This window comes from Eptatretus burgeri, chromosome 16, assembly GCF_056783735.1.
Source record: "Eptatretus burgeri isolate ZD-2024b chromosome 16, Ebu_testis_v1, whole genome shotgun sequence".
In the NCBI taxonomy this organism is placed as follows: domain Eukaryota; kingdom Metazoa; phylum Chordata; class Myxini; order Myxiniformes; family Myxinidae; genus Eptatretus; species Eptatretus burgeri.
Window position 1 is genome coordinate 49,731,245 of NC_140976.1, and position 20,006 is coordinate 49,751,250.

Below are 20,006 nucleotides of genomic sequence, written 5' to 3' on the forward strand. Positions count from 1 at the left end.
ACTTTATAATTGCTGGCAGTGATGACCGGGTCCCAAGATGTCCCGCTTTGAGGAAACCCCGTGTTGATCGGACACCTGACCCTGACCTTGACAGTTTTTTTAATTATTATTCATTATACAATTGAATTTATAACGGGATGAAAATAAATTCATTTCAAATCAAATTGAAGACCAAATAGGTACAGTCCTACATCGGAGTCATCAGAAGAAACCCAAAGAAGCAAAAAGCAAAGATGGAGTCATCAGGAGGAACCTGGATCGGATTCACATTTCAGCTGCTACTCCTCTGCCCTCAAACCCATCCAGGCACAGCCAAGTGAGCCTCATTCAAAAACAGAAAAATAAAAAAATACATAAAAGAACCCAGATCAAAAAAAAAAAAAATAATTCTGGCTGCCAGACCATGTGTCCAATCAGGTTGAAATTTAAACTTGTATTCCCCATCACCACGAGATCATAATTTTGAAGTTTCATGTGAATTGATTAAACGTTTCCAGAGAAAGCATTATCTGATATTTTTGTTCAATCCAATATGGCTGCCAAACCATGTGACCTTTCATTTATTCCGAAACAAACTTGTATAAACAAGGATTGGGGAGCATTTGTGTGAAGTTTCCCTCAAACTGTCCAGCTGTTCTGGAGAAAAATATTTTCATAGATTTTAGGGTAAATCCAATATGGCTGCCACACAACGTGACCTATTACATCATATGTGTGAAACTTTTGTTCCTCATAGATAGGTGGTCATACGTGTAAAGTTTTGCTTCGATCTGATCAGCCACTTCAGAGAAGAAGATTTTTGAAGGTTCTTTAAAAAAAAAAAAAACAACATGACTGCCAAATCAGGTGACCGATGACATCATCGATTTTTTTTAATGTGGACTACTTTATCCCGACATGACCCTCCAGATTTTTTTATACCGATCACATGTGGCATTCGACATATGCAATCATGACGTTATAACAAAGGCAGCTATGAGGTCATAAAAAAATCAAACTTACTCCCAATGAGGAGTACTTGCCATGTGGAAAGTTTCTATTTATTTCTTGCTGAGGTTTCAGAGATACAGAGGTCCAAAGTTTTCCATTTTTCCAAGATGGCTGCCACACCACGTGACCTATGACGGAATAATTATCACTAAAACATTCTACTTGAGTAGTCGCTCTCATGTTGAAACTTTTTTTCTCGATCCGACAAGTGGTTGCGGAGAAAGACGTCGTGCAGAAAACGACACTTGCAAAAATGCATCAAACACAGTCGACCTCAAAACTAATTTGTGGTTGAATTCATTGACCAAATATACAACTCCTCTTCAAATTTCAAGTGAATCAGATGAAAATTGACAATTTTAGAAATTCAGCCTATGTTAACCTTTTGGCTTGCATTGACCCCAAAAATAATTGGCTGGTTGAATTCAGTGACCTGATCTGCAAATCATTTTAAAATTTCAAGTGAATCAGATGAAAATTGAGGATTTTCAAAATACCACCTTAGTTGTTGACCTTTGGCCTATGTTGACCTTTTAGCCGATGTGAACCTCAAAAATAATTGGTGGTTGAATTCAGTGACCTGAAATGTAAATCCTCTTCAAATTTCAAGTCAACCAAATGAAAATTGAGGATTTTAGAAATACGTACTTAGTTGTTGACCTTGGGCCTATATTGGCCTTGTGGTCCATGTTGAAGTCAAAAATAATTGGCTCGTTGAATTCAGTGAGATAAAATATAAATCCTTTTCAAATTTCAAGTTAATCTGATGAAAATTGAGGATTTTAGATGTTTCACCTAAATTGTTGACCTCTGGTCTATGTTGTTGACCTTTTAACGTTTTGACTTCAAAAACAATAGGCTTCCTCCTTTTGGCAAACTCTACCATGTGGTGAACTCTCGTGCAGATATGTTTAAAATTTTGACCTGTAGGCGATTGACAGACAGACAAACAGACAGACAGATAGAATAACAAAATCGATCAACCAAAAACTTGAAAAATCTTCGATTTTGCAAGTAACAAACAAACAGACCCACAGACCCACAGACCCAAACAGACCCAAACAGACCCATCGCCTTCGGCGAGGGTAAAAAGCATCTGTTCCAGGTCTTCCGCCTCTCCCATAACACTGATGTCAGGCCAGTAAAATAAAATCTGTAACTACACAAAAAAGGCCAACTCCATTGCGTTCTCCATTTTTAAATTGTCATTTATAGAAACTCACAAGGCTGTCAGAACAGTCATCAATCAGGAAGCACACTAATTAGGTAAGTGGGTCAGCCTTCCCCTCACCCGAAGCAAAATATTACGAATTTGCTTTTAAGGCCCAATATACCATGCAATATGTATTTCCCCAGGCTTTCATTCGGATAAACTGCAAACCAGAGCAAAAAGGTGAGCAAGATGTCCGAGCCATCCTTGCAAAAACAATGACGTAAACTTGAAGTTTTTCAAAAACAAACAGTACCCAACATATCAGCCCCTGGAGGCACATCCACTGTGGTTCAGCAAGTAGCAACCTCTCATCTGTTCGAGAGAGTAGGCAGGCAGCCGAGGCAAATAGGTCATCGTGCATGAGTGTCCATCCACAGGATCCCACAGCGTTTTGGACTTCGCCATGGACTTTCACGGTAAATGACTTCACATGATGCTACCTCCCTCTGGCCATTAACCAGCATTCAGTAGGCCGCGTTCTCTCCTTTTTGGCTGAGAGGCAGGGACTGTGCATTTTCACGTGAGCAATGAAAAAAAAAATAAAGCACAGACAGCAAGCATACGAGTTGACATCGAAAAATGGAAGAGGAGTTCCTGGAGAGGATAGAGATGAGAACGCTTCAGTGGATGCTCAGTGCATCCCGAAGAGAGCGGTTTAGGAACGAGGAGATACACAAGGGAGCTGGAGTTGTATCACAGAAAGGATTAGAGAGATGAGGATACTGTGGTTTGAGCAGATGATGAGAAAAAAGGATGAAGAACCATTTAGGAAAGCATGGAATGAGCAAATTAGAGGGAAAAGATCAAGAGGATGACAGAGATTAATGTGGAGGGAGGGACTAAGTGGAAAGAGATTTGAAGAGTGTGGAATTGATAGAAGATGTGGAATGGTTAAGGTGGACCCGAGAGGCCAACCCCACTTTTGTGATTATGGTGCAGAGAAGAAGTATGCCAGTCCTTTGGCAGACAGTGGTCTATCTTTGGACCGAAAAATCAGAGCTGTAGTGTTGCCATAGCCCAAATAAGTTCACTAAATTCTCACATAACCCAGCGGTGTGCCCCAGGAAGACACAACGAAATGCCATCAGCGAACCAAGAGCACGTTAAGGTGGATCTGCTCGGTTTATGAGGTCTTGCAGCAAGCCCCATCCCGCACGCCGACTCGGCGACCAGAAACGATCTTTCTGTTTACAACTGGTGGCACACTTTGGCCCAACTTCTCATTCATTCTTTCGAACTTTTGCCCCTTTGGAATTCCTTCTTGAGATCCTCCAGTTGGTTATAAAGTCGAAATGGTCTAATGACCTCCTCCGGTTTCTCGGATCCCATGTACATCCTCGTTTTGAGATTTAATATCTGGGATGAGTGATGACCAGGTGATGTTATGAACATGTTTTTTTGCATTTTAATCACTTTGCTTCAGGAGAACATTATTGGAGATCGCTTTCAAACTCAGGTGCGCAAAGCCAACAAAAGACAGCTACATCATTCGTTCATTATTATATTTTATTGGTTTAATCACTCATTTGTTCACTCATTATCTCATCTTATTATTTACTCATTATTATCTCATCTCAGTTCATTCGCTCTTTTTGTTTTATTACAGTGACAGGCATTCTTGATGCTTGATTGCAGCTTGGGTGAAAAAGAAAAAAATATTGCTGTCTTGGCAAGCATCAACAGCAAATTTCACAGGAGCAGCGAACACCCTCAACACCAATGGAGAACCCATTTACACCTGGTGTTGAGTGACGTCCACTGTGTGGCATACATGATGTAATTGCAGCTTAATCAATAAATGCAGAGCCTGTTTGGTAAGACTGTCACACGTTTTGTTTTCAATCAAAATACGTGGAGGTGTCATTCAGAACTGGGTTCAGTAACCAAGCAGCTATCTAACTAGCGCTTGCCAAGTCAGCCATGATCAACGGATTTGAATGGAGTGCATGCCTGAGTGCTTCCACCAGTTGGCAAGCGCTCCACAACAAACTTGGTAACTGAACACACCCCAGGTTGTAAATGCATTCGGTGAGAAATTAAATGGTAAATCCTGCCTGTCCATTCCAAGCTATTAAATAGGACTTCATCAACAAACAGGTAACTCAAACTAAGGATACTTTTGGAAGAGCAGTATGTCGTCAAGGCAGAGCAAAGTCTTCCCCACCCTTCCAACTCCGCACACACCACTACCTCATTCCCACCTTTCATACAGCAGGTAGTGGATAGCAGTGACAAGTCAGCTATCTATAGACCCTGCTGTGTAAGTCCCAAACGCAGCAAGAGGTGAGGGTGTTTTTTTTTCTTATTTAATACCAGCCATTCGACACGGTGCTGTGCTATAAATGAACAGACATGAAGAGGACGAGGGAGGTAAGAGGCTCAGGAATAGCGACTTCGGAAAATATAAGACCAAATGTAGTCCAGTACAGTATACCTGAAATGACATAGTTGTTATTAACCTTAACAGCCACCTTAACTGTTAAGCCAACACAATGCTTATGACACAATTATTCCAAGATGACGAGACTGTCCAACAGGAAGGTGCAAAGGCAGCAAGCATTGTCCAGTCTGGTTTTGATTCCTGACGCGATTATAAACTGTTGGATCGGTGCCTCACAAGTAGGCACTTGTATCACATAGTGCGCCATCCCTTAGACAGATAAAAGCTCAGTGTCCCATCTGATAACATTAGCAGATCGATGGAAAAGACCCCACAGTATGTCACGGAAGAGTTATCACGAAAAAGGTCAGGTCCTGTCAGGTATGGTAGCATGAACTGGAGCAGCGCGTCGCTGTGTCGATTTATTCCGCTGGTACTCGAGTGACCTCCGCATAGCCATCCCCCAGGCAGGTGCCTGGCCCATCTTCATCTCCTTGAGATGCTGATCAACCTGCTGCAACCATGAGGCACGTCTTCGGCCAATTGGACACCTCCACTCACGAGGCTCCCTTGCTGAGAGAATCTGGTAAGTAGGATCAGTGTCAGGAAAATGAGACACATGTCCACAAAATCGCAGCGGATGCTCATGGATTATGTAGGTAACAAATCAAATTTGAGTCTCCCTCAACAACCACTCATTGGACACAAAGTCCAAGCAGCGACAGCCAAGGCTTCTCCGAAGACACCTGGAGCAAAAGGAATTAAGGCTCCATTTCAGATACCTGGTCAGAATCCAAGATTCACATCCATAGAGCAAGACTAGAAGCACCAAGGATGGAAAGACTCAGACTTTCATCCTCCTGCACAGGTACCGACAGTGCCACACCCCATGGTAAAGTGAATCTATGACTCCCTAGGCCTGACCCAGACGTCTAATGACCTCTGGCTCACAGCCAGCAGAGACGTGAATATCACTGCCAAGGTAAGTGAATCTCTCCGTGACCTCACATCCTCACTAAAAACAGATACAGACAGCATAGCAGAATCCAAGATGTCATTGAAAGCCTAGATCTTAGTTTTGACAAAGGGAACCAGAAATCCCAGTGGCTTCAACTCCTCATTCGGCACCTTGAGTGTACCCAAAAGGATAGCCAGAGTCTCCACAAAGATGACTGCATCATCTGCGAAATCAAGGTCAGAGATCTTGACATTCCCAAATGATGCACCACAGCTTGATCTCTCCAACATGCTCCCTAGAATCCAGTCCATACAAGCACTGAAATGTGTGGGTACCAGTACGCACCCCTGAAGATTTCCAGCAACAACTGGAAGTAAGTCAGAGATGGTATCACCACATCGAACAGCACTCTCAATACCAGATTATAGTTCAGACATCACATTGATCAGTTTTGGTGGCACCCCACGATGACTGAGAATCCTCCAGAGGGCATCCCGATTCACTAAATCAAACACTTTGCAGAGATCAGCATACGTAGCAAGCAGCCCCTGCCGAAACTCTCATTTGTGTTCGGTGAGGACCCGAAGGGCGAGGATATGGTCAATCGTTGACCTCTTCAGTGTAAAGCCTGACTGCTCTGGGCGCCAGTGCTCAAGCAGATGGTTGCGAACCCTATCAAGAATTATCCGAGCAAAGACCTTGCCCAGCACTGAGAGCAGCGTCACCACTCAGTAATTGTTGCAGTCGTGGTGATCACCTTTCCCTTTCCAGAGAGGGACAACAAGGCCCCACTTCCAGTCAGTTGGAATGATGCCTGTGTTCCAGGCAGAGCACAGAACTGCATGCAATGACATGAATACAGCATTTCCACCAGCCTTGAGAGGTTCAGCATGGATGCCACAGATCCCAGGAGTTTACCCCATTTCAACAGGTTCACAACACTCTGTGATTCTACAATCACTGGAGAATCACAGTTGATTGGAGGATCAGCAATAGGAATAGTAACACCCCTGACATCCAACTCAACAGCTGAGGGATCAGCCTGGAACAACCGCTCAAAGTAACCAGCCCAGCGGGCCTTCTCTTCGGACTCCTCTGTCAAGAGCCTACCACCCTCCACTCTAAATGCAGAACACCAAGGGACGGGCTTGGAGGAACACAATCCATGAATTCTCCTGTAAGCAGGACGAGAATCACTTGGCCACAGGTGATGCTCTACCCCCTCACAGATTCTTCTCACATCGACCTCATTGCCAACCCTCAGCAAAATATATTTTCCACCTCAACTCCTTGAACATCTCAGCTCTGCCATTAAGCCTGGCCCTGTGACTCTGGTCAATGGTATGCAGTGTCACTTGAGCGACAAAATTCTTCTTCGCCCTTTGGTGAGTTCCAAGACATCCATCGGCAACTCCAAGGAAGGTGGTCTTGAAAGAACTCCACAACTCTTCAGGATTCCCCAAAGCATTCAGGCCCCCAAATCCCCACTCAGCCTGTTCACAAACTCCTCAGCTACCGTCTCATACCTGAGTTTTCCAACATCGAGCCTTGGCTGGGATGGTACCATTCTCCCAGATTTAATCTGCAACTTCAGAATTTCTACCATAAGCATGTGATCAGTATTGAGGAACTGAGCACTCCGGTAGACCAAAGACTTGGGTCAACGTTTTTCTCAGTCCACCCCACAAGAAGGTGGACTAATTATGGTCATTAAATAAGTAGCCAAGGGCAGGAAAATCAAGACCTTCAATGTCATTGGAATCTCATGCGATGAAGCTGAGGTATATGGGCCAATCTCTTTCACATCTCAGACAGATCAGTGGTCTCTCGATCTTCTCACACCTCCTTTCTTGTCTTTCACTCTCTGAATTTGCCATGCATTGGACAACTCTCACCACTGCCCCTCCCTCCATATTTCTGTAGGGCACACACAGTCCACCATAAATCCCCTTATGTTGAACCTCCAAAAATCCAGCTCATCTCCTCTCATGTGCTCCTCTTTTTTTTGCCTGAGAAACCAACAGCCACCTCCTCTTCAGTCTCATTCTTCAGTCCAGATTTTCGAGACAGCCGCTCAACAGCATCTCAGATGGGGTGGGGTGCATACGATTTAATGGGTCCAGAAAATATCATGGTTTTAGATGGGGAATGATCTGAGATGTTGGCGAACAGCTGTCTTGAATACCTGGAGAGAAGAATTGAGATTGAAGAGAATGTGGAAGTTGATGCCACAGGTGGGGAAAAATAGGGAGACATGAGTGGAGGTGAGCAGCGCTTCCGGATTTTGGGAGTCTCACCAGAAGGCGGTTGAAGGTGTACTGCGTGCACCCTGCAGAAACCAAGGGGGGAGGAGTGAGGGGGTACACGGAGAGGACAGAGGATGCAAGACCAGAAAGGAGGAGGTGGTAGAAGACAGAGAGACCACTGATCTGTCTGTGATGGGAAAGTGATATGCCCAAAGACTCAGCTTTATCATGGGAGACTCCATTGATATTAAAGGCCGTCCTTTCCATGGCATCAAGCTGACCAAGGTGTGAGGCAGGTGCACCACCCCAGGCAGTAGAGCAGTATTCCATCAAGCTGCACTTGAAGGCCTTGTAAGTGGGTAAGAGTTCAGGTGTGCCAGGGAAGGATTTTGTGTGACGGAGTATGCCCAGTCAGACTGGCTTTGGAAGCTAACTTTGAAACTTGGTTTGCCAAAGAAAGATCAGAGCTGACAGTGAGACCCACGATTTTAAGTGACTGAACTTCTTAAAGAGAATTGTTGAGAAAGTAGATTGGGGAGAGTGGTTGCCAGATGGTCCTTTCGGAGAGAGAGATAGTGAGAGTGTGAGATTTGTCAGGGGTGAAAGACATATTCCAAGTGTTTGACCAGCTTGTGATTTTTTTGTCAAGGTCTGAAGAGAAGGAAGAGGCTGCTGCCTGTCTGTCTGAATGATGAGGGATGTCATGGCAGAGGGTGGAGTCATCAGCAAATTGATAAATAGTATTTTGCAGAGATTGAGAGAGATCATTGATGAAGATTAGGAATAGGACTGGGCTCAGAACACTGCCTTGGGGCAATCCAGCCTTGACAGGGAGAGGAGATGAAAGAATTCTGTTGAGAGCCACACGTTGGCTACAAGTGTAGAGGAAGTCAGTAAGCCACGTTTGGGAGTTGGCCTTACATGCCACAAACAGAGAGTTTGTAGAGCAAGGTAGGATGCCTTAATGTACATCAAAAGCTCGAGATATGTTCAGAGAGACGGCCCTGATCTCACGTCTGACATGGATTTCCTCCATCCATTGTTGGGAGTGTAGAAGCAGCATGTCCAAGGTGGAGTGAGCAAGTCTGAATCTGAATTGATGATCTGAGATGACGTCGCTTGTTGGTGAAAAGTTCCGATTTTATGTCCCCTCCGATGATAGATTCCATGACCTTGCTTGTAAATAGAAGCAAGCTCATAGATCTCGAGTTATGGGGATCACTTTTTCCAAATTTACTCTCTCCAAACCTCTCTCCAGTTTTTTCCTTCCTGAGAGCTTGCTTCTGCATCAATCTTGTCCACCCCATTCTTCCCCACATCCCTTGCTTCTCTAAGTTCCTCTATATTTTGTCCCTCAACCCTGCTGTTAGTATGTCCCCTCACCCTCACCCTCTCCCTTTGTGTTGTTCATATCGTTCTGTTACATACTGATCCATTCCATGTTCTAGCTCTTCCATGAACCTTGGCTTTGTATCAAAAAATAAATAATGGCAGACAGTTGTGTCACGGGGAGAGTGGAAGGTGAAGGTCGACATAGAAGCAAAAAGCATGATGTCTTCCAATTTCATCAACAAACTTACCCATTGGTGGGAAGAACCTGTGATGCCATTTGGAGATGACACAGAAAAGGACTAAAATGTGAGCTGAGTTTAGCTTAATGGTCAGATATAAAAATTTTATGGCGATATACCGGAATATTTTCCAATCCGGCGGAGATCTAATGAGGCACAACACAAGCATGTATGATTGGTTTGTATTCTTTCCAAAATATACCTGGTGCAGGATGGGGGTAAGTGTTAGTGATTCTGTATCTCCTGCCCCCCCCCACCCCCCCCAGCCTCTTAGTCTTCAGCAGAAATCACAATTTCCCAAAATCTTTCTGACCTGGAAAGAGAGGTGGCGTGCGGTATGCTGTATTTGGCCGCGTAACTGTTGTTGTTGCTATTAGTATCAATACTTAAGGTAACACTTACTCAAGGTGAGGACGGTCGAGAAGCGAGAGAAAAATTAATGTCATTTGTCATTGTGAACGGAGCTGCGTTTGTCATAAACGAAGTCATTATATAGCAAGGCAGGACGACTTGAAAAATATAATTTAACCTTCCTCGACATGATTGCCATTCCACCTGCATGTATGGCCATGCGTGCCATCATTGGTACCTTACCCGTTAACCAAGTCTACAAACAGGTGTTTCAGCCTGAAATGCGAGATTATCTCAAGTTTAATACAGAAGGCTTTAAGACACAAAATGACATCAACCTGGTCATAAATTGCCGATTTTACGTATTAGACATGTGACGTGATCAACCACAATGGCCCTTTGTCAGCACGCTTGTGCATATGCATCGGGCATGTTGACATCATAATGGAGTTATGCATTGTTTCGGAGTTATTATCACAGATCGGTTCCTGAAGATAAAAATTCAGCACAGTTAAGGGTTTAGTAACACCCTTCTCCAAGCCCTCCCCCCATCCTCCCCAAGCACCCACCATCCACCCCAACCCCCAACCCTGCCCGATACCCCCCACTCTCTGGCGGGAGCCAACTCGTGTCATTCGACATTATCGTGAAGGGCAAAGTTTTTCAACGGATGCAGAATAATGTCAAACAAATGACTAGTTGAACTTGAATGGTTTAAAACTCAAGGAACGATCTTCATGGACCGAAGATACAAAGAGTTTGCTGTCCATGGGACTCACCCCCACCCTGTCTGTCACAACAAGCCACATGGATGTTCGATGGAAAGTAGAGAGGATGGATTAGTTCCCCAGCTTATGCAAAAGGCCTTAAAGATCTCCACAGCCGGAGTCTCTCTCTCCCAAAACGGGTCACTGGAGAGTTGGCATAATCACAGACACACAGAAGCGTTACAAATGGCCCTGTAAGGTGTTCACGGGTCACTGAGTAAAGGCAGCCGTTTCCCCTGGGAGGACACAGTGAAGTCTACTCACTCCTGTCCTGGGCACTCATCCGAGCTTCACAACTCTTCCCTTAGCGTCTCCCTTTTAACAGCCACCGGCAGACCCTTTGCTCCATTTCCATCATGGCACATCAACAGCTCCGCCACAAATCGCATCCGACAAGTCTACGGGTATCACATGCCATGACTCATTACCCAAGCACCGCCCCCTTCTCCCACCTTCCCCAACCTTACCCCTCCCACACTCTTCCTTATAGGTCATTCTGCAAGTGCAATTACCCCGCACCACGAATAAATAAACCTTCTCCACAGGCCAGATCATCTCGCCCCTAGGCGCACTATGGGGATATGATCCGCAAGCAGTCAAAGCAATCCGCACATTTAGCAGGATCATATCACCCCCCCTCCATTACCCCACTCCCCCCACTACCCCCCTACACCCGAAGGCCTCCCATGGGTCACTAACTTATTTTCACCCTCACCAAAGAAGAGGGTATTGCATGTAGGCCCATTTGTTACTTACGAAATCTAAAGATTTCGTCAGTATATTGATGCCTTCCGTTTCTCTTTGTTTGTTACTTAAGAAATCTAAAGATTTCGTAAGTATATTGATGACTTCCGTTTCTGTTTGTTTGTTTGTTTGTTTGTAGGCACGATAACTCGAGAACGGAAGAAGCTACCAATGTCAAATTACACCAAGTGATTCAGGAGGGTGGTGGGTAGCACAGGTTAGATTTTGGTCAAAATCGGTCAAAGGTCAAGGTCACAGTGAGGTCAAACATCCAAAAAATGAGAACTCGAGAACGGAAGAAGCTACCAATGTCAAATTACACCAAATGATTCAGGAGGGTGGTGGGTAGCACTGATTAGATTTTGGTCAAAATCGGTCAAAGGTCAAAGTCACAGTGAGGTCAAACATCCAAAACATTCGATTTTTGATGGTTTGGTACAGAATCATCGTAGAAACTTCTGGTTTGCATCGCTACCTTCTCGAGAGACAGCTTTTATTAGACAAGGTCAGAGGTCAAGTTGACAATTTCGTAAGTACCAGTCTATGACTGCGTGTTTGTTTGTTTGTCTGTTGGGTCACCGAAATAGGTGACCCTTATTGTCAGTAATTCTGTCTGTTTGTTTGGATGTTTGTTTGGATGTTTGTTCGTTTGTCATCAGCATAATTGGTAGTAAACGTGGGCGGATTTTGACCAAACTCGGGTGGTACGTACAGCTTCTGACCTTGTGCTTTGGAAATTGTGAGGGTTGCTAGGGACGCTTTGGTTCCCCAGCAACAACCGAAAAACCTTCAAAATCGGTACCGTTCACGCGAAATCAATTCCGAAAGCTATTATCCCACATAGGGTTATGAAATTTGGCACGAATGATCTACAGGTGATGCTCTATTAAATATATTCCGTTTTTTGTGATGTATGGAATACTTTACCCGCAGCACCCCTTACAATTAGGGTATGCGTGAAAATTGGCGAGAATTCAATGCCCCCTCGCGACCAGGTGATTGCATCCATACGAATGAAACTTTGCAGGTTCATGGTACTCAAAGATTACTACAACTTTGCCTCAGGACATATTGACTGATTTCGCTTAGGTCATGGGTGAAAGGTCAATTAGTGCAAAAATCGATAATATGCGAGAGCTGGAGGTGCCTTCGTGCCATATGCTACTCCTCCTCGGGTTATGGTCGGATGGTCATGAAAATTCACACTAATCATCTGGAATACATTGTGCACAAACTCTCAAGCTGGACTTTCGATTTAGATCTTTGTTCACCCACAGCACCCCCTCGAACTTTGGGGATTTCAGACTTCAAACCGCATTTTCGGTACTTTTCATTCAAATGGATACCGAGTAGTTATCAGTAGATGGAACTGGATGAGATTTGATATGCATAATCTTAAGGTGATTCCCTATCCGCTATATGACATCCATTTTGCTCTATATCTTATAGTTTCCATGCTCGGCGACCCATCGCCACCTCCCGGCTTGTTTGTTTGTTTGTCTGTTCGCACATTACTTTCGTTTTTCTCCGCAATTGCTTGTACGATTGTGACAAAATTTTCACCATTGGTGCGACTACTCATGGGAATGTTTTAATGATAATTATGATGTCAAAGGTCACGTGGTGATGCAGCCATATTGGAAAAACAGAAGAACTTTGGACCGCTATCTCTGAAACCGCACCAAGGAAAAAATTGAAACTGGGCACACGGCAAGTACACCTCAAGGGAAATGAGTGCAATTTTATGACGTCATAGGTGCCTTCGTTATGGCGTCATAATTGCATATGTAGAACGCTACATCCAATCAGTATGAACATTTTTAAGGGTAATCTCGGTATAAAATGGTACACAGAAAAATTTTTTTCATGATGACCTCATTGGTCATGTGATTCGGCAGGCTTTTTTTTTTTCTACCAAAAAACCTTCAAAAATCTTCTCTGAAGTGGCTGAACAGATCGAGGTGAAACTTTACATGTATGACCACCTGTCCAGGAGGAACAAAAGGTTGACACATATGTCATAGGTCACATGATTTGGCAGCCATATTGGATTTACCTTAATACCTATAAAAATACACCACTCAAAAGAAGTCCTGGCGAGGGTCTGCAATCACTACTCTTTTTCTTGTTCACCTTTGCAAAACCATACATAGCATGTGATACAACAACCCACCCCCTTGATAAATGCAAATACTTGCACACCAGGGAAACTACAAAACTCAGAATAAATCCTCAGATTGCTCTCACCTCTGGAAATGCAGACAAATCACAGGTGTCCACTGCCACCAACTAGCACCTTGCCCAGCCTCCCAACGACGTACCTTCCCACCCAGGTCAGGGAACATGTTTAAGTGATGATTACATGGTCCACATGCCTGTCCACCTGAAAAGCAGGCTCAAACATGTACACCTATTCACAAGTACACACACTCAAACATGTACACATATTCACAGGTACACACTCAAACATGTACAGCTATTCACAAGTACACACAGTCTAGCACTTACACCTATTCACAGGTACACACACTCAAACATGTACACCTATTCACAAGTACACACACTCAAACATGTACACCTATTCACAAGTACACACACTCAAACATGTACACTGATTCACAATCACTCACACTCAAACATGTACACCTATTCACAAGTACACACACTCAAACATGTACACCTATTCACAAGTACACACGGTCTAGCACTTACACCTATTCACAAGTAGACACCACCAAACATGTACACCTATTCACAAGTACACACACTCAAACATGTACACCTATTCACAAGCATACACACTCAAACATGTACACCTATTCACAAGTACACACAGTCAAACATGTACACCTATTCACAAGTACACACACTCAAACATGTACACCTATTCACAAGTACACACACTCAAACATGTTCACCTATTCACAAGTACACACAGTCAAACATGTTCACCTATTCACAAGTACACACACTCAAACATGTACACCTATTCACAAGTACACACACTCAAACATGTTCACCTATTCACAAGTACACACAGTCAAACATGTTCACCTATTCACAAGTACACACACTCAAACATGTACACCTATTCACAAGCATACACACTCAAACATGTACACCTATTCACAAGTACACACAGTCAAACATGTACACCTATTCATAAGTACACACACTCAAACATGTACACCTATTCACAAGTACACACAGTCAAACATGTACACCTATTCATAAGTACACACACTCAAACATGTACACCTATTCACAAGTACACACACTCAAACATGTACACCTATTCACAAGCATACACACTCAAACATGTACACCTATTCACAAGTACACACAGTCAAACATGTTCACCTATTCACAAGTACACACAGTCAAACATGTACACCTATTCACAAGTACACACAGTCAAACATGTACACCTATTCACAAGTACACACACTCAAACATGTTCACCTATTCACAAGTACACACACTCAAACATGTTCACCTATTCACAAGTACACACACTCAAACATGTTCACCTATTCACAGGTACACACACTCAAACATGTTCACCTATTCACAGGTACACGTGATAAAGGCATGCATATTGAATCTCAAGTACACCTGACTTGCGGACGCCCACCATTACCATTGCCGCAGCACATCCTTGGCACGTGCTCGGAAGCCGCGTGACGACTTTACTCAGAGGGTCATCGAGTGATTGTCAATGTGAATGTTGTGAACTCCGTTTCATCTTCCGACGCTCTCTGACCCAGGCTCACCGTGCCATTTTACACATCCCAGGCTCACTGTGCCATTTTACACATCCCAGGCTCACTGTGCCATTTTACACATCCCAGGCTCACCGTGCCATTTTACACATCCCAGGCTCACCGTGCCATTTTACACATCCCAGGCTCACCGTGCCATTTTACACATCCCAGGCTCACCGTGCCGTTTTACCCATCCCAGGCTCACCGTGCCGTTTTACACATCCCAGGCTCACCGTGCCATTTTACACATCCCAGGCTCACCGTGCCATTTTACACATCCCAGGCTCACCGTGCCATTTTACACATCCCAGGCTCACCGTGCCGTTTTACACATCCCTGTCTCACCGTGCCATTTTACACATCCCAGGCTCACCGTGCCATTTTACACATCCCAGGCTCACCGTGCCATTTTACACATCCCAGGCTCACCGTGCCATTTTACACATCCCTGCTCTTGCTCACTCACCCTATCCCCAAGTCCCCCCTATCCTGCTGTGTCTCACCCAACGTCATATTGGTCAATCTGCCCTGACTCCTTCAACTTTGAAACGATCTTTCTACTCCTTTGGACATAGAAGGCCTTGACCCCAAACATCTGTACACTTCACCATCCCACCCCGTGAGAAAACCAACAAACTCTTAATTCTCACCATCTGCCTCCGCTCAATGTGCACTGCGGTCACCATCAGTACCGCATTTCAAGCACATGGTATTTTGTGGAATGGAAGGTGTGCCATGAATAATGCTGTGTGTCCACGCTGTATGATGCACAGTGGTAATGGTACAATCGTGCACGGCACCGTGCCTTGTGGTACATGGTGCTAATAGCCCCTGGTTCTGCAGCATGGGCATCATGCTGTGTAGTGCACAGTGTTAATGGGCATCGTCGACACACAAGACTATGCAGTGGCTGTAAGCGCAAGCCCAGCACCATTTCTCTGAGGTATGAAGAGTTACAAATGTAACAGTGGTACTCTCTCTCTAGCCCCATGTGCAACCTACTAATGATGGAGCAGCCTATTAATACAGACCCGAACAAGAATGTACCGCAGGTGATTCGCTCATCGGGTCATACTCGATGAACGGCTGAATCAAAGCGAGATCGGTGCTCGGAAGATCACGCCAAACAAACAAAAAAACAAAAAACTGTCCCTTACTTTAGACTTTAGAGACTTGCTTTGAAGCCACAATTTGCATTCCCCCTCCGTTTGCCCTTGTACTGAGGTGGGAATCACAGACACCAAGCAAGCGAACGAATCAATGGTAATCTGGGTGGTCTTGTGCTAGGACCTTGGGGAAGATGTCACAGGGCTGGCAGACTGAAGAGCATGCTTGGAAAAGGTTGCCACAAGCCCCTTCCTTCCAATGGTCAACCACCTATTAGAAGCCAGCTGGAAAATGAAAGTTCCCACTCAAAGGGGTCGGATAGTTTGGACTGAAGATGGACATGGTGACCATGCCCGAAATGCTTCCAATATTAATTAATTTACGAACATAGAGGCCGGCGAACTGAGGTTGAGTAATCATCTTGGACTGGAAACCACACAACACCCTCTCCCTCCACAGCCTCCTGTTAAAAGATAAAAACCCAAGGGATCGTAAACTCCATTCCATCGAGTCCATCTACTTAAAGTTCTGAACGGTCCACGTATCACAACTCGAGCTGCTACACCGAGTGTCTCCACCTTCCCAGGGCATCGATCCGATAAGGGAGTGAGCATGGGGTAGAGGGGAGGGTTGTCGGAACGGAGCACCTGTCTCATGCAGGGACGACTCAATCCTGGAGACACAGTGCGTGATGACAGCAAGGATGTTTCAGAGGAGAGATCGGGAAGGTATCCGATTGACTCACCGGAGAGCGAGAGCAGGATGGGCAGAGCGCGGTGCACTCGAGGCAGCAGCATGGCCCCGGTCAGCCGCAGGCACGCGCTCGTGCATCCATGCCACTCACGCCACGCTCACACGCCACGTGCGAGCCGCACGGCGAGGCGGAGGCGAGTGTGCGAGCGAGAGCTGGGTGCGTTGGTAGGGGAGAAAGTAGGGAATGTGGTGAAAGGGGGAGGCGGAGAGGAGGTACGGAGAAACGTCATCCTGTCGGAAGGGTGGGGGTGATATGTAGGGGATGGACGCAGCACAGAGGAAAGGAGAGGAAGAACTCAAGGGGTCCAGAAGAGATGAGAAACTATTCAGGTCCACAGAAGGTCATGTGACAGGTGATTTGAGATGTATCGTTGCAATTGGATTGTGATCCACTGGGAGAGAGAGGGGAGGGGAGTGCGATGGAGGGACAGACAAAGTCCGGAGACGCATTTACAGATGTCTGGCTCGAGAGACCACCACGGTTTCAGAGGAAGGCGCATGGACTGCCGGGGTTGTTGTATGGGCCCAAAGGAGGGATATTATCGTGGTGGAGGGAGTTTGGTGGTGCACGATGTGAGCAAGCAACGAGCATAACATATGAGGAATTCGCTGGGAGGAATAGGAGATTGGAGGCGGGAATGCGGAGTGGAAAGGAGTGCGCGATAGATGGGGTGTAGCGGAATTCACACCCAGCCTATTGGCGCAGCACGCACTCTCTATGTGGAGTTGGTGTGAAAATGGAATTATGCGAATGTGTGCATGTCCAGCCGTGGACGGGGAGGGAGGCTGGGGGGGGGAGGATGGGGGGAAACAGGCTGGGAAATGTTAATTGTGGAATGAAGTGTGATTTCATGCTTCTAAACCTGCTTATTTTCCCTGTGTCATGGCTGATTGAGATGGTGAGAGAAAGAGAGAAAGAGAGAAAGAGAGAAAGAGAGAAAGAGAGAAAGAGAGAAAGAGAGAAAGAGAGAAAGAGAGAAAGAGAGAAAGAGAGAAAGAGAGAAAGAGAGAAAGAGAGAAAGAGAGAAAGAGAGAAAGAGAGAAAGAGAGAAAGAGAGAAAGAGAGAAAGAGAGAAAGAGAGAAAGAGAGAAAGAGAGAAAGAGAGAAAGAGAGAAAGAGAGAAAGAGAGAAAGAGAGAAAGAGAGAAAGAGAGAAAGAGAGAAAGAGAGAAAGAGAGAAAGAGAGAAAGAGAGAAAGAGAGAAAGAGAGAAAGAGAGAAAGAGAGAAAGAGAGAAAGAGAGAGAGAGAGAGAGAGAGAGAGAGAGAGAGAGAGAGAGAGAGAGAGAGAGAGAGAGAGAGAGAGAGAGAGAGAGAGAGAGAGAGAGAGAGAGAGAGAGAGAGAGAGAGAGAGAGAGAGAGAGAGAGAGAGAGAGAGAGAGAGAGAGAGATATTCAAAAAAGATTCGAAGTGAGGTTTATAGGTTTGTTTTAGGGGTGTAACTGGATGAGACAACTCTCTCTGGGAAACATTGGGAAGGGGAGGGGGGTGATGGAAAGTTGTCTTGTCCTGGTCTTTGTAGCTCTTATCAGCAAGATTGAATCAGCGAAGTGCAGGGTGTGATCCATACCCAGCGGTACACACAAGAATCACACTTTACGCATGGCCTGACGTCATTGCAAGAAGCGAGATAGGACTTATTCCTTTCACCCGAGACAACACTCAGTCACTTCTTCACAGAGGTCTTTTCCCAATGGAGCAGAGAGCACTGGGACATTTCTTCACAAAGGTCTTTTCCCAATGGGGCAGAGGGTGCTGGGCCACTTCTTCATGCAAGTAATTTTTCACTGCACCGAAGTCGCCGAAGGTCCGAGGTTGGTCTGTAACCTCGGGGAGACACACAAGTGTGACTGTGAAAATAGCACGGCCTGAAATCAAAGGAACCTCGACAAAGGGTGCAAGTCCAGTGTGGTAACAATGAGAGGAGTTGAGGACAAAAGGACGTGCGTTTATAAATTTGTTTAGTTGCTGAAACAAGCAGTGAGATCATTACAACAGACTGCGGTGTGTGTTGTGATGGTATTAATGGGCCATGACATACGCTCTATTGTCTGATTGGAATTGCTGTATTGCACCCAAGATAAACAATGTGATGTGTAGTCTTAACTCAACGGATTTATCGTTTTGTCAAACTTGGCCATTGCGCACATATTGTGGTGTTGGCCAATTAATATAAAAGCTAACCCACTGGACCAACAATACTGTGCATCTGTTTATCAATAGAAGTGCATCTCTGAGGACAAAAATATGAGTCACAAAATGAGTATGATGAGTACGACAGCCACTTCATTACGTTCATAATGCCACACATGATGAGTATTGAGTAGATTTGGATGAGTACTCTTTGCATATGTGTACATATATACATATATATATATATATATATATATATATATATATATATATATATATATATGTATATATATATATATATATATGTATATGTATATTGCGACGTCCACGGGACTTGAACAGTCCCACCAACGTAGAATGAGCCGAAACGATGGAGGCGGTTTATTTTTTATAACCCAAAGATGGCGGTTTTAATCGCATCACAGCAAACGGGATGAGGAAGGTGGCACGAGTCGCTTTTCACTGAGTTAATAATGTTTATTTCTCCAACCGGAAATAATAATAAGACTCGGCAAGAGGAGGGATCCGGGGCGATTCGAGGGGATGGTGGTGTGGGTTCGGGCGTGGGGAAAACACAAACAATTCCAATGGATATACAAATCTCAAACCCTCTAAGGCGCCAGGTACACACACACACACACACACACACACACACACACACACACACACACACACACACACACACACACACACACACACACACACACACACACACACACACACACACACACACACACAAACACAACGTAGCTGGTGGTCAGGCTTGCCCGTGGTGTCGACGCAACAGTCACTGGATTGGCGCCGGACGAGCTGGCGTTGCGCTCGACAGGGGCAGGAGACACCGTGGTGCTGTTCCTGGTGGTGTCGACCTCCTGGTGTAGGCCCAAGACCACTCACAGCCGCTAGGGAGCCAGTTCTGGCACCAAGATGCGAGCAGGAGAGGGAGGCAGGTCCGCCCGCTGTTCGGTCCCATACTCCGAGCCAGCAGAACTCCAGAGCCAACCGAGGTGAGGCACGAGGCACAGCAAGGC

The 20,006-nt window shown here is 45.2% G+C and overlaps 1 protein-coding gene across 1 annotated transcript in view; it reads right to left on the reverse strand.

Moving 5' to 3' along the window:
- Positions 1-17,020, reverse strand: part of LOC147011045 (uncharacterized) — a 604,759-nt gene extending 587,739 nt beyond the window's left edge. The window contains exon 1 of the mRNA XM_085858901.1: positions 16,837-17,020. Coding sequence (XP_085715027.1) covers positions 16,837-16,888 — 52 coding nt within the window. The 5' untranslated portion in view covers positions 16,889-17,020. The remainder of the gene's footprint in view (positions 1-16,836) is intronic.
- Positions 17,021-20,006: the final 2,986 nt, after the last annotated feature.